Consider the following 16040-nt stretch of genomic DNA (forward strand, 5'->3'; position numbering starts at 1 on the left):
TAAACAGGGTTCAGTCTTTTCATTTTGAAGGCCACAAAAAGAATCACAAAGACACTGAACACCTTTTGCTTAAACATTCTGCTCACAGACAGCTATTTTACCTCACCTCAAGGTGCTATGAAAATTACTTTCTCTAAAGCTAGGTCCGGTCCTATTTATTATTCTATTCTTTTCCTGAAAGCAATCTTGCAGCTTAATCCTTAAAGTAATTTTTTCAAGTTCTGATTTTTTTTTTCTAATATCACTGCAGGAAAATTCTAAATTGCTTAAGCAAAGAAAGTGTTTGCTACAGTTGCACTTGATCAACATCCCATTTTTTTTCCAACAAGTGAACAAGTGCAACCAAGGTTCTCCCAAGACTCACACAGAGGAAGCAAGCACTGAGATTCTGCTCTGTGTGCTGACGAGCAGGTGAAGGAGCTGCTACCAATTTGAAAACTACATAGACTCTGCCACACCAGTTTTGAAATGGAAAAGAAAAACATCCCTTACTGTTTCGATATTTAGGTCCATGTTTCTCATTTGCAAAGCAAAGCCATTGCTTTGAGAGATTGATTAGAATTACCTGGAACTAACGTTATTTTAACATAGGAACTGTTTGTTAGCTGATAAAACACGTACTGTGTCTTGATTAATACTGCTACATGATTTCATCAACACACTTCTGTCTCAAGGGGCCCAGTTCTACTTTATTTTCCAGTAACACATTCCTATCTAATTCCTATCTCTGATTTAGAGATGAGAACACACAATTTCTTCAGCGTCTACTTATCACACCAGGACACCAACCAATCTCTTTTCCATAGTTACCAGCAGTTTGCAAAGATGTGACAGTTTGCTCCAACCCTCAACTGACCCTGAATAAGGAGGAAAATACAAAAGGCTCCATAAATGTGAGAAAGACCACACTGAGGGATTAGGGAAGCCAGACAAACTGGTGCAACTTTCTTGCCCATTGATTTGAAAAGAATGCTGTTAAGACGGCTGCCTATACTGATAATTCACAAATTATTTGCTACTCTTTTTGGCCAAAGGGCTAGGGCAGCACCATTGGCAACTCCATAACACACCCGAAACAAAAACTAGATATTACAGCTTGCAGTCTGAGGAAACAGCATCAACGATTAAGACAGCTGTCACAGGGAAGGCATGGTAAGTGACAGTTGTCTGAATTGTTAATAATTTATCATGGCTCCATTTCAAATGCTGACATTTTCCATGACTTGGCTTATGCCCAGTATGATGAGATCATAACATCACCCATCACACCAGCGTAACTGTCGACTTTGCAATAAAAGCTGCCAGACAACATACAACGGAGTTACACAAGCGAGGGAAGCGCACAGTGATTTCACAGGCAGTTTGGAACTGGGCACTTGACTTCCGTTTCTCACGTTGAAAACCTCTCTCCAAAGCATTTACCGTCTTTCACTAAGATCCAGCATTAGTTCTCTCCTGTGCCTCACGCTTTTTGTCAGTCACCCACAGCCCAGGGAGCTGCACTGCGAGCTTGCAGACCTGTATGCCAGCCTCACGTCCCGTTTCTGTCACCTTAGTTTTTAGGAACCGTTTCTCACTAATTAAAAAGGCCCAGTGATTCCTTGTCACACATCATCACACTCGAGTCACTACATCCATGCATTATTTTTGAACCATTATATTGGCATGGATGAGCTGTTGAACCCTCCAGATGATGTGCTGCATTTCAGGAGTGTAATTTAACTGGTGAGAGTCTGCAGGAAGCCCAGGAGGGTGCTCCATGACCTACAGAAGTCTGACTTCAACCTGTAAGTTGAGAAAAAGCTGCTTAAGCTAGAAAGCAGAAAGGGAAATAACTAAAGCAAAGTAAAACGTTTAAACATCTAAACAGTAGCTATAAAGAAAAACTTTTGTGTACATTCACAGCACACAGGACACAAAATGGGGCTTAAATTACAAGCTGAAAAAGTTAGGGTACATAGCAATCTTTGCAACAGTAGTAATAATTATAGGAAAATTTAAAAAATAAATTAGACGAGTATTTGTCAAAAATGATAGGGAAAGTTCACCATTCATCTTCAGAACGAGAGCAACACTAAGCTATCTTTAATGGTTCTTCTTTCCCCACTGCTGCCCCTCTGTGTATTTCTACCGTCACCAAACCCAGGCAGCACCCCCAGCTGGGCACCTACAATGAGGTACGCACACGCGCGCGCGTCTGCCTATGCAAATGTGTTTCTTTGTTACACACAGTTGAAGGAGATTACTCATAGGTAAGCAAGTCTACACAAACGGCATCCGAAAGTTAAACGCCTCAGCTTCTTGCAAAGCATTAGCCCAGCAGATTACCGCAAGCAGTGTGTAAAGCCTTACTACAAAACTGCATTCTCTTACATCTTAGGGAAACCATTTCTAATATAAAGCCTAACATCTATTTCCTGACATTCTTCTTCTCTGCCATCAGGTACTTCTTAGACAGTAAAACAACTGACTGCGGGCAAACACCGTAACTAGCAAAACAGCTGAGTTCTGCAGCAGTTGTATACGCCATTTGCATCAATGTTACGGCTTAGTATGTATATAGGTAGACACACATTCATAAATGCACAGGAATGGAAAGGGGTAAGCTGTAACTGGCCCACTGGGGACTCTGCAATAGCATGCAATCTAGATCAGTATGCACCTATGGGGAAGGGAAGCACAGAAACATTCTTTCAGATTAAAAAAAATACACAGCAGCAATAGAAAAAGGTACTTGGAATGTGTTACTTGCAACCCATTGAAACAATGTCTGCAACAGCAGTTCCAACATCGGCAAACTGCCTTCTCTGTTCCACAGTGCCTTGAAACCCAACATGCATCATCTGCTTCCAGCTGCCATTAGCAAACAAAAGCACTACCAGCGGCAGGAGCATGTAGGACACCAAAAAAAGCAGCTTTAAAATATGTCACATACAAGACACTCATTCTCGGTACAGTCTACAAGGCTATACGAGTTGTAAAAAACTTGTGAAAACGGGAATCCTGAAGCCTGCCTTTGTTTTAAAATTGCATTTTGGTGGTTTTTTTCCCAGTTGTTTTAGAAATAGAAGAATCTTGGTGAAGTGATTCTCGCACACTGTATTCGCACACAGTGTTCCTCCCACTGTGGGAGAAGTATAAAAATACTCTTATCTGTATGTTAGACGGAGCGACAGAGGTCACAGGAGAATCTGTACTTTTCCACTGATTCCACGGAACAGGCCAGGTGCTTTATGCCTCCCATGTACCCGGAGCATGCAGTTGCCTGGTAACTTGTTCTGAGCTATTGCATATTAATCACACACACATGCAGGAATACAGAGCTGACCGCTTCGGTGTATCAGCCAAAACAGTTCACAGTCATTCGGGAAGCTGAACACTGAATTTGGGCACATGCTTACATGGTTTGATGAACAGAACTTTTACAAATAAAAAGGAAACGTTATTTATATGACTTTAGAGCATACAACAGGCACAGTCTACAAACCAAGTATCAATTATCAGCAATATTTACGGTTTCACAGGGCATCATGTAATGTCTTGGACTCAAGCATAAACTGAAAGACCATGACAATTTGAAATTTTTACAGAAGTTCTAATAGTGTATCCACGACTGAGGTGTTTCAGTATTTGGGACAGACTCACAGTCTGTTTCACATATGTATCTTTAATTCTAACACAGGACAAAACCAACCTATAGATTTTCTCTAGTAAAAATGAAACCACTCCAATTATACTGTTCGCCTATTTAAGATATTGAACTGTGCAAATAAGAAGTAACTAGTCCCTCCCATCCAGCTACCAACCATGACTGCACACAGTCCTTGCACCACACTACACAAGATCCTGCTTCATTCCAGCCATATGATTAGCACAAGATGTGCAAAGCCATTTAGATTAACAGGTCTGTCAGGCATAAAAGCAGAATCCAACAGCAGTTAAACCACAGGCCTTACAGCTGACAAGGTAATATACTTCCATCACCGATGACAGCACCGTAACAAAAAGATTAGGTCTTTACTGTCCTTAACGAACTTGAGAGGCTGCAAGAAACCAGCGAAGTCAGGAGCATGGATTCCGCAACATCACCACCAGTACAATTTCCAGACCAAAGATCAGCCTCCTATTAAGATCATCAAATACAATTCTGATCTGATGACAAGTCATGACAACACTACACGAGGCAAAGTATAAAATCTTACCATCAGATTCTCAGCCAGTTTAAGTCAATGAAAGAAAACACACTGCCATATGAAAGAATGCCTCAGACCTAAAAAAAAAAAAAATCTTGAAAAATGTCCAGGATTTTTAACAGAAAATCTCCGTATTTCCCATGAGCTCTTAACATTGAACAGTAGTAAGACCCTAACATTTACTTAACACTAACTTTGATGTTAATCTAAAAAGGAGCAACTGATAAAGATTTTCATAGCTACTCACAAAAATAGGCAAATACAGTCATTCCAAGATTTAAACTACTTGTATAATTTAAAGACTATCAAAGACTATTTAAAGACTATCGAGGATCTATAAAATAAAACAGATACATTTACCTAGTAATGTAGGAAACTATAGACAAACTTTAGGATGCGACCAAAGGTGCAGAAGATAAGCTAATGTAGAAAAATTAAGAGTTCTATGGAAAAACAAGTGAGCAGCCCACAACATTGCAAGACAGCAGAGCTTTTAGCCGCACTTCCCCACCTTTTTTTTTTTTAAAGCAATAACTTTTCCATTGTGAAACATAGGGATGTAGTGGAGGTCAAAAGTTTAAATGAGTTTAAGGGAGGATCAGATGAATTCTAAGAAATGTGCCAACACTGCTGCTATAGAAAGGATCTGCATCACTTTGAAATGCAAACAGCTAGTTTGCTAATAACACATATTACCCACTAAATTTGTATTTTACCCTGTTGTATAGTTACTGATGTTGAAAAGAGTCACTGTCATGCAAGACATACAACTTTCAGCACTTTGTGCTTTGAGAAGACCATGGCCCATCAGCTCATGGCCATGAAGTCTCACAACTTGCACATTTCAGTTGGATGCCAAGAAGTTCTGAGGTGGACTGCTGATGGTATTCCACAGTCACAGCTGATGGAGGGAGCATATGATAAAACTTTACTTACTTGCCTTTAACCAATGCTCCAAATATTTTAAAATAATTCTTCAAGGAGGTTACAAGTTTGATTACCCTTCGTACAAAAGCCCCCTTCCAATGTAGATTTCTGTTCTCAGATTTAATGCACGAGCAGAAATCGAACATGCATAACCACTGAAACCAGTACAAACTGTTAAATGAACTTTAGCAGCATCAGAAATCGTCCTCAGGTATCTTTCACAAAGCAAATGTTTCATTCTTTAAAATTCTCACTCCAAGTCACACACATTCTTCCTGATGATGCTACGCAACTTACTCTTTTAAAAATCACCATCCTAACTATGTACTTGACACAGGTCTTCCCCTTTTTAAAGCCTGATGATAGGAGAAAGCTGGAAGTACTACAAAACCACACAGACTTGCTTGTTCTTGCCAAAGAGAAAAAGATTAAGCCTTATTGAAAAATAAGGCTATTGCCTATCTTTAAGTATCCATAAAGCTACAAACATGAACATTTGATGGGTTGTTAGCATCAATATTTGAACACAGGCATGCAAAATGTCCTTCAATTGAATTCCAAACTCTAGGAATTAATTGCTGGGCAACTCCCTGAGGATAAAACATCTATTAAAAGCCAGCAGTAAGCCAGAAATCTCTTTCTGTTTCATATGGTAAAAAACCATAGTGAATCCTGAAAAAGGGAACAGATACTAGGCAGGGAAAGCCTACACCAGGGGTCCTCAAACTTTTTAACCAGGGGGCCAGTGCGTAGATGAAGTGGCAGGCAGCCATCTGTGCTGCTTGGTTTCCCCCCCAGCCCCCAGCAGGGGGGTCTGTAAATACCGGGAGCTGGACTGAGGACCCTGGGGGGCCATATCTGGTCCACGGGACATAGTTTGAGGACCCCGGCCTATATAGTTACAGGACAAGTAATAAAACATGAAGTATTTTTAGTTCTTTAAATTTAATTTTATCAGAGTAGCTAGACAAACATGGAAACATTTGCCAAACAGTAATACTTGGGTCACTTTAAAACCTCGATAACACCAAAATACAGGTCAGCAAAAACCAAGGATGTGGGAAGGGCACTTTAGGTTTTACTGTGGTCATACACAGTCACACACACAGGTATCTATACTTTATCTACACTTGCCAACTCCCACTGAGCTATCATCACTATGTCTGCAACTAAACTGAGACAGTAGGCAGAAGAGAACCATGTCCATACTAGGACAGTTAGCCATGTAGTAAAACTAAAGTTCACTGTAACCTGTGCCATCTTAAATCCAAACAAACAAAAACCTGAAAGGAAACCATCACTGTATGTGTCATCAGCATGAAGTTATTTTAATCTGCTGACTACCCTCCTCTAAACTTTCAGCATCATTAACTTTTACACATTTATAAAGCCTAAGGTTATTCTTTTAAATTACGTAATCATAGTGGCACCCGTAGCATTCCTGAGAACACCACAGTGCCCACAGCTTCCTACACGACAGTGCAGTAGGACTAAGCACTACATTTCTTAGCGAGGAAAACCAACCACCACCACCACTCACTCGATTCAAAAGCTTATTACCTTCACTTCTGAAGCAACAGACTACAGGACTATTGAACACAAAGCAAACCAGACCTGTCCAGAACACTTTGCATTCTCAGCTGGAAATGAAAAATCTTTCCTTTCATATTATAAAGGATTAACAGCATTTGGAGCTACAGAAACTGTGTTAAAGTTGGCATCTGCCAACCCCCAAGTCATGAATTAAAATGTCTCCCTAAAATGTAAGTCTTTGCACTTCCTCTGGAGGAAGTGGAAAAGAAAATACACACAACCAGTGAAGGAGAAAGTGAGGCAGTATCAAGGTAGTTTTTTTCCAGATATGATAAAATCCTGAGAGAACAAGATGTTTATTCTCTCAGAATAAAAATCCAAAATCAAACCAACGAGTTTACCTTTCCTTTTGAAAAGTTACTTTTGAGTCAAGATTTGTTCTTTTCCTCTGCCAAGCATGAAACCTCTTCTCAGTTTAAGACTGTTTTCAAAATACTGAGTGAAGTAGAAATTAAGTCCACACACTGGAAGATGTACAGAATCTTATCCAAAAAACCTCCAACACACTAGTACTGCACTGGCTAGAAGTCTCTTAAAAGCGTTCTGATGAAAAAACTCAACATACTTCTAGGAAATAAGTGTCTGGGGCCAAAACCAACAGATGATGTTCCAATCAAACATAAGGCAAAAAAATATATTTTTTTAAATTGATACATTAAAAAAGCTGGAGGAAATGGGGACAGGAATGAAAAACCATTCAGGGAGTCAACGGTATAGATTGTCACCATACAATCTAAACATTACAATGGCAGATCATATATTCAGAACAAGTGAGTCAAAAGTAGCACACTCCCTGGGAAAGAGGGAGTCTCTTTCCCCTTTACCAGGCTAATGCAAGAGGTTCATACTGCATTTCCAGCTCAGATCCAGCGAGCAGAAGGCAGCTTTTCTGCCAGATAAAGCAGGCAAAAGGATCTAGTACAGCAACTTCCTTGCAGTCTCTTGCTCCTGAGCCCCCTTCAACTCTTCTTTCTTCTGGTGACGGGAAGGCAACGGACGTTGTCTCTGAGCCCATACTGCACCCTGCTTGTCTACACAAACAGAGGCACCCTTGATTCCTCTCCAAAAACATTTACACACAGAATTCAGTTAAGTAGTGTATTACGGAAGCATAAGCTGCAGTGGACATTATTTAGAATGAGGGTTTTTTTGCTCATCATGACAAAGTAAAACCAGGAATTCCTGACTTTATAGAAATTCTCCTTTAGGAGTAGCTGTTCCCAACATCTGCCAAGCTTTTATATCACACGAGAACAGATGCAGCCACAAGAGTGTTTACTCTAAAATGACTAAACTGTGCAAGCAGGCACGGGCAGCGCCTAAGTTAAGCAAGTATACACAGCACCACTCAGTGGTGAAAGCAGAACAGCAGAGTCCACCGACACCAATGAGAAGCTCTAAGACCAGCCTGGTTTTTCGGGGCTTTTTTGTTTGTTTGTTTGTTTTTGTTTTTTAAATCTGAACACAAACTAGATCTGTCTGTCTGTCCTCACCTGCCAAATACCATTACAGTGCCTTTACTATACCCAGAGAGCTGCACCTCAAGGGCAGCAGAACCAAAGGCTGCTGAGCATTGGATGCATATATGGTTCCTAGTGATGCAACCTGGAGCACTGTTTAAAGGAGTGATCCAGCTTTAGTATCTGCCTGTATTCCAAAAGAACAGCAGCCTCTTGGCTCATGACTTGTGTTCTATGTAGACTTGGGCCATGAACAAATGCAACAGATACGGGAAGACTGCCAAGAACTGAAATATAACTATCATTTTTCCATTCCATCAAACAAAACTAACTAACTTGTGCAATTACATAACAGAACACAGTAACTAACAAACAGAAAGCCTTTTATTCAGAACAGATCTTCCATCTTTACAAGAAAGGCATTATTTCAACTTACAAAGTTAGCACCTTCATTAGCAATGTACCTTTCCTAAAGAGGAAATCCATGTCTCTTACCAAATGCCAATTGCAAGAGTGTGTAAACAAAACAACCCACACCAAACCCACCCACACCCACATCCCCACAGCTCTACTATATACATATACATAACACATGTCTTCATAGATGACAACTGTATCAATTTATACTTCAGGTCCTTCCCCTCCAGGAACCAGCTATAAAAGAAGAGGATAATTTTGCATTAGTGCCATACATTTGATTTCTACAAACCCATACTTGACAGTGCTTTACAACATTTTAGCACATGGAGAGCTCACGGTAGACCACCAAAGTGGGTTTTAGATTCAATATTATCTTCCTTTCCCAACAGAGGAAGTCAGTTACTGCCAGAGAAGCACATGCCAAAAACAATCTCCAAAACACACAGAATGTTTAACAAAACACAAAAGTTCCTAGATAACACACATTTTGGGTTTGTCTTTGTTATTCACTTCAAGGACATGATTCTGTCTAGAAACCCTACAGCTCATTTTCAAAGGACAAAGAACATGTTTCCTTTCATGAAGAATTTCCCCAATTGCTGACTCTTCCCCAGACAGTCACTACACAGGGAAGCTGGAAAGAGGAAACCAACTTCTACTGCTAAGCAGAGCCCAAAAGCTTAATAAAGAGCCTGAACCCTTCTACAGGCAGCAAGGAGTAAGTCAGCACAGCATTTTCCTGTCAAGAAGGTAATGAACTGAGTGATAGAAAAAGACATACAAAAGGAAAAACATGAATAAGGGGGAAAAAAGCAAAGGATAACCATTCCTTTTACTGATATACTCTTAATAGTTAGCTGAGCACTTCTAAAGACAAAGCGCTTTGCTGCTTTCAGGACTGAAGTAAAAATAATTAAAAAAAAAGGTCTGAAGCATAGTCTTCCTGACATGGGGAGATATGTCCCCCAAAAAGACACAAGATCTAATTTATCATCTAGGTCTTGATGAAAATTTTGCACTCTAAAGAATCACCAGCTTTGGCTTCCAGGGCAGTGTACCACCAGCTTAACTGGATAGGAGTAATTTTACCCCACATAAGATGACAGAACGTGCACTACCCCTTAAAGGGTGCAGAACAATAACCAAAGAAGAAATAGGCTTTGAAATTAGGTCAAGACAGCACTTGCTCAGACACACAGTGAGGAGGTGCAAAGCAAGTAAGGCAGGAAAATGAAGATTATTCCTCGTTCACACAGAGCCAACTTTGACTCAAGTCAATCTTCATCCTCTCTTCCCACAAAATTACAAAAGCCTTTACATAGAAAGTCCAGACTTTGTAGCCATCTCTGCAGACAAACAAAAACACTGCTGTGGGTCTGCTTCTGTGGTATTTAGCATGGTGTAGAATTCCACTTAGGGATGCATCATCACAGTATTTAATTACTGTGTCAGTAATAATCTACGTATGTCAGGACATGAAAAACTAAAAATCATATAGCACTTCTGATTTAATATAATCCAACAGACCTCCAGATTTTTTTGCAGAGCATGTAAAGGTACAGCTCTCTGGGCATCACATGGTGTCGTAACTACCAAGTAACCCTATGAGCTTGTAAGCATCCAAACTACTGCAAACACAATAATGGATGAAATGTATATGTATTCCACCTACAAACTTAAATAGGCAAACACTCATGACTTAAGACACTCTATGAACCAGCCTACAGAGTGGGTCACAAAGCCAGTGATTCGTTTGCACACCTGAAGACCAGAAAAACACTCACCAATGTAAAATTAGGGCCATGCTTTTTTTTTTTATTTAAAAAAAAAAAAAACATGACATGTATTAAGGCAATAAATCACTTTTCCAGCATCATTCAAATACACATATGCCCCAGAAACTACCTGAAAGTACCTTATGTAACAGAACTGCCTCGAAAGCTCACCTTGAAGTAGCTGAACTTGATTACTCATTGATTTAAGGGTACAGAAAATGCATGCATGCATATTTTTAACAACAATGACTTACCATTGTTATATTGTTTCCATTTAGCAAAATCTGGTCTAGCTTTGTGATTCTTCTGCCCTCAGGTGTAATCTCACTGAAACAGGATCAGAAAAAGTAAGTAAGAACACAGAACCAGGGACAACGATTCCAGTTTTGATTGCAGAACTAACACAAATAATATCTGCATTACGATGACAATTGCTGGAACACAATGCAGCGTAACCTTGACAGAGAAATTGACCACCTGGGTAAAGAAAGCTACCTGGCAGATTAAGAAGAAGATCCACTGTATTTTTCTGCTCAGTACATAAACACAGACTCACCCTCTACATGTCAGCAATTTCTTGAACTACCACCAATAATCAAAACAGGCTTCAAATAGCAATGTGGCATGACAAAGCAATAAATACTTATCCTTAAATCCACTAAACGTTTAAATCTTTGCCTAGATCTTAAGGAAATGTAAAAGCACGCAAACTACTAGAAAGTTCAACACACAACCCATGCAAAATTAAGGATATAAACTAGGAACCTGATTATAGGTATCAGTCATGCAACAGCTACTCTAAAATGTGGCTGTCCTGAATAGGTCACCTTCCATAGTATTAAGTCCAAGATACAAACTATTCAGCTGGCAAGCATTCCAAACATTTATATAAAAACACTTTGCATATATATCTTACACAGTATTTTTCCTCAAGAAGCCAAACATGAAATGGCAAATAGAGGCAGAAATAATACTTACAATTCCGTAACATCTTCTAACACCATATCTGAAGATCCACTTTCAAGGAAAACATGGCCCAGAATTTTAAAATAAAAAATTTTAATTTTATACTTAATTGTAATTTTATCTATAAAATAAAAATATCAGAATAATACAGTTGATCCATACAAAAAGGTTCTGTCCAGTGAACCCTAGCCTCTCTAAAGCAATAAATTCATTCAGCCACCGTATAAAGCGAACGGCCTTAACATTTCCAGCAAAGGATACTGACAAAGTCATCGAATCCTAGAAGCGTTCCAACAATTTCTTTATCACTTTTCATCACAATATGAATGCGGGAACCTATGCATTTGTCCACAAGTTCTGTAAATAAAAGTTTTAAGGAAAATGGAATTCAGAAGAGATTGTTTCATAGTAGATACGTTTCCTAAACAAAAACCCTGATATTGTGACAACAAAGAAGTAATTACCACGGACACTGGTTTAAAAAACAAGAACAAACAAACAAAAAGACTAAAAATAAGAATAAAAAAAAAGGGGGGGGATAAAAGACATTTATTAAAAAAAGGTGTCCGTGCACGAATCGCTGCTGCCAGCCAGCAACGGGCTGGCCGGCCCGCGGCCCCCTCAGCCCTCGGCTCCACAGCCCCCCCGGGCCCCTCGGCCCCCCCGGCGCTTCCCGCCCGCTCACGCCGCTCTTGGCCGGCCCCGCACTCGGCCGCCGCCGCCCACCCTGCTCAAGCTTCCCGCCAAGCGGCGGCACCACCCCGAGGTGCCCGCGAACAGCCTCGCCCGCACCCCGGCCCCGCCCGGCCACAACGCGGGAGCCCCCGCGGCCCCGCACGGTCACAGCGCGGGCCCTCCCCCGCCCCGGCCCGAACACCGGAGCCCGCGGCGGCGCCGCCGCTTACCGAGCGGCAGCAGCTGGGAAGGGTTTGTGGTCGCGTTCGCCGCCATCTCGCATCCGGACCTGACCAATCGCTGCCGCCCCGCACGGCTACACAGCCTGCCGAGCAGCCCCGACGAGCCGATGGCAGAGCCGTCGCTCCGCCCCGCCCCGCCCCCTTCCTGCCTGTATCGGCAGAGCGGTGCAGTCGTGACAGCCGCGTGCCTGCTGTTGGTCGCGTTCAGGCGCGGCCCCTTCCTCTGCTCCCGCCGCCCCAGTCAGGCAGCGCTGCCCCGGGCCGTGCCCCGGACATCACCCGCCGCTCCCATCGCCCTCCTGCAGGGACACGGACCGCGCGCGCTGCAGCCACCGCTGTTCTGCTTGCCGGCTTGTAGCTCTGCACAGCCTGGCGCACCCTTCAGAGGGGCTGTTGCAGGAGGGGTGCCCAGCAGCCCTTTCCGCCCCCTGAGGGACCGCCGGCACCGCCCCGCCACGGCCGGGCGCCACCGGGGCTGGGGGGCTCCCGGACCCTGCCCGCGGCCAGGTCCCGGCGATCCAACACCGGCTGTTGCCAGAGGAGAGGGAGAGTCAGGGCACCTGGCCGGTGCCGTCGCTCACATGGGTCCCGCGGGCTTCTCCGGAGCCACGACGGGCAATATTAAATAATTCATAATAAATAATTAAATACTAAACACCTCAGTATTTAAATCAATTTTAAGTATTTTACTGGGCTTTGAGTGTTTTTATTCTGTAACCAGCTATCCCACTCAATGAAGGGAATCTATTCAACACCTGCATTTCTAGAATACTTGTATTTTGTATCCTATGGCATTGAAAAGCATGTATTAACTATGCTGAAATGTCATTCACTGTAAAGGCAATCCTAGCTTGCAGAAATACATGGGCTCTGTTGCTTGATAGATGTCTCCTGGAGTTTAGGTTGTGTTCTTGCAGCAGATAACATTTGCCAAACTGTGAAACTGCACAACAGTACATCAGAACTGTTCTTTTGTACAAAATAATGTTAACAACACAGACAGCAAGTTTCACAGGTTTCCGCATTTGTCTTCCAAGCCTACACCACATGTTACGGTGCTGCAGTCTGCACGCTGCGGAGCAGCCCTGGCTGCAAGAGGTGTTCCCACTGACACGGAATCCTCCACCAGAGGTTTATACTTCTACCCTCTTATCAGCTCTACCAAGCTGACAGGGGCAGACACACCCCTGAGTTCACCTCCTCCAGAGGCGCACAGTTGCACTGGGCTAAGTATTCACAAGCACAGTCACATCACAACAATTCCCAGGAAAGAGAATGTGCCTGTCAACTCAGGCCAAGGAAGTGACCTAGGGACAAGCTGCCCTCTGACCATGACTAGCGAGTCCCAGATCCGATTTCACTCCTGGTCACACGGCACCTTGGCAACAAGCACGCAATGAACATGGAAAAGGCGTCCCGAGATCTCCAACATCCACAATGGTTTTCATTCCATGAAGATGGCCATGCTCGGTAGCACGTCCTCCCCACCTGCACCATCCCTCTCTGTCTCCTAAAAGCCAGTAAAAATCTAACCCAAAGACAAGACAAACAAACCTCTACAGAGCTGCTCTGCACAGTGGCCTTGGCCAAAAAGCACGAGCCAAAGGGAGGAAGGAAAGCAGGCAATCGCAGGGACACGACACCTTCCCCCACTACACCAGCGGATGCTTTCAGAGTCCCTATTGCCCTCCGCATCTCCACCAGCCATGTCTACAGCAGAGCACTGCAATGCCACAGCCAAAAGGGTCACGCTGGCAACCGCTGGCACGATGGCAGCACAGACACAGCCAGCCATCACCAGGGGGGCACGAGGGGGGCCGGAGGGCAGTCCCCAGGCCCCAGCGGCGGCCTTTCTCTCTGCCATTGAAAATGGGCACCCGCAGTGGGGCCTTCTGGGCCTCATGGGTCCCAATGCACGGCAGCGGCCGTTGGTGACCTCACCGGCCTTCCGGTGCACCAGCGGCCGTTGGTGACCTCACCGGCCTTCCAGTGCACCAGCAGCAGTTGGTGACCTCACCGGCCTTCCGGTGCACCAGCGGCAGTTGGTGACCTCACCGGCCTTCCGGTGCACCAGCGGCCGTTGGTGACCTCACCGGCCTTCCAGTGCACCAGCAGCAGTTGGTGACCTCACCGGCCTTCCGGTGCACCAGCGGCAGTTGGTGACCTCACCGGCCTTCCGGTGCACCAGCGGCCGTTGGTGACCTCACCGGCCTTCCGGTGCACCAGCGGGCAGTTGGTGACCTCACCGGCCTTCCGGTGCACCAGCGGCAGTTGGTGACCTCACCGGCCTTCCGGTGCACCAGCGGGCAGCCCTGCGGCTGGCCCACAGCTCGCTGCGCAGCTGGAAACCCTGACAGCAAGCGTGCTCGGCAGGGGAGGACGCGGCCAAGCCAGACCAGAGCCCAGCGCCAGCCGGGTGAGCAACAAGAGGTTATTGCAGCCCCTGAGGGTGCAGCCCAAGCTCGGAACGGAAGCTGCACGACACAACGAGCAGCACCGATGCCAAGTGCGCCCGGCACGTGGCAGTTGGCCTGACAGGGAATGGCCCTGAGCCCATGCAGGTGGATCCACCACGAGAGAATCCACAGTCAATGCCGGTGGATCCATCATGCCACGAGCAAGAGCCCATGCAGGCGGATCCATCGCAAGACCAGCAGGAGCCCATGGAGCTGGATCCACCCTGCACAAGCCCGAAGGGGCACCACGCCGCCGTGGCCAGGCTGCTTGGAGCACCGCAGGGCTGCCAGGGGCTCTCAGGGGCCCCGCAGAGAGACCAAGCGACGCCACCCAGGCAGCACACACCAGCCCTAGAGTGGACCATCCACACTGACACCGGGCAGGCTCGTAGGAAGGTCACCCAGCTGTCAAGCCGCACATGAGCCCTGCTTTCCCACCCTGCACCACCACCCCTCATGAAGCGGGGCCATCTCCTCTGCCCTGAGCCCTGGGGAAGAGGCGATGACCGGGGCTGCCACCTTCTGTCTGGCAGCACCAGAGCACCAGGAGGAGTCCCTTGGAGGCTGCCAGAGACCATCAGAGTTTGCCAGAAACCACCGCAGACCACCGAGGATAGCCAGGGACTGACGGAGATTGCCAGAGACCATCGGAGACCACCAAGGACTGCTGAGGACAACCCAGGACCACTGAGGACCGCCAAGGATGACCCAGGACCACCAAGGACCACAGAGGATGACCCAGGACCACAGAGGACCGCCGAGGATGACCCAGGATCGCCGAGGACCACAGAGGATGAACCAAGACCACCGAGGAGCACAGAGGATGACCCAGGACCATTGAGGACAGCCGAGGATGACCCAGGACCATCGAGGACCTCCAAGGACAACCCAGGACCTCCAAGGACAGCCCAGGACCACAGAGGATGACCCAGGACCACCAAGGACCACAGAGGATGACCCAGGACAATTGAGGACTGCCGAGGATGACCCAGGACCACCGAGGACTGCCGAGGATGACCCAGGACCATCGAGGACTGCCGAGGACAACCCAGGACTGCCGAGGACAACCCAGGACCACCGAGGATGACCCAGGATCGCTGAGGATGACCCAGGATCGCTGAGGATGACGCAGGACCACTGAGGACCACCCACGATGACCCAGGACCGCCAGAGACTGTTGGACTCCCCTGGAGCACCACCCAGGTTACTGGGGCCTGCAGGTGGCATTTTTGCAGTCTGAGGATGAGCAGGACAGTGGGGGGTGGCTGTCCTCAGCCAGCTCTCACCTCAGGTACCAAATACAGGGGGGTGAACATGAAGCCAGACCCACCCT

The 16040-nt window shown here is 45.3% G+C and overlaps 1 protein-coding gene across 1 annotated transcript; it reads right to left on the minus strand.

Annotated features, from left to right (window-relative positions):
• Positions 1–8539: 8539 nt before the first annotated feature.
• On the minus strand, positions 8540–12374 carry LSM5 (LSM5 homolog, U6 small nuclear RNA and mRNA degradation associated). The gene is made up of 5 exons (XM_055709857.1): positions 12240–12374; positions 11596–11691; positions 11347–11374; positions 10623–10695; positions 8540–8827 (listed from the first exon to the last, which is right to left on the minus strand). Exons 1-5 carry the CDS (start codon positions 12283–12285, stop codon positions 8795–8797), a joined length of 276 nt encoding a protein of 91 aa, XP_055565832.1. The 5' UTR covers positions 12286–12374; the 3' UTR covers positions 8540–8794.
• Between the last annotated feature and the right edge of the window lie 3666 nt (positions 12375–16040).

The sequence above is a fragment of the Falco cherrug genome, chromosome 4, assembly GCF_023634085.1.
Source record: "Falco cherrug isolate bFalChe1 chromosome 4, bFalChe1.pri, whole genome shotgun sequence".
Lineage (NCBI taxonomy): Eukaryota > Metazoa > Chordata > Aves > Falconiformes > Falconidae > Falco > Falco cherrug.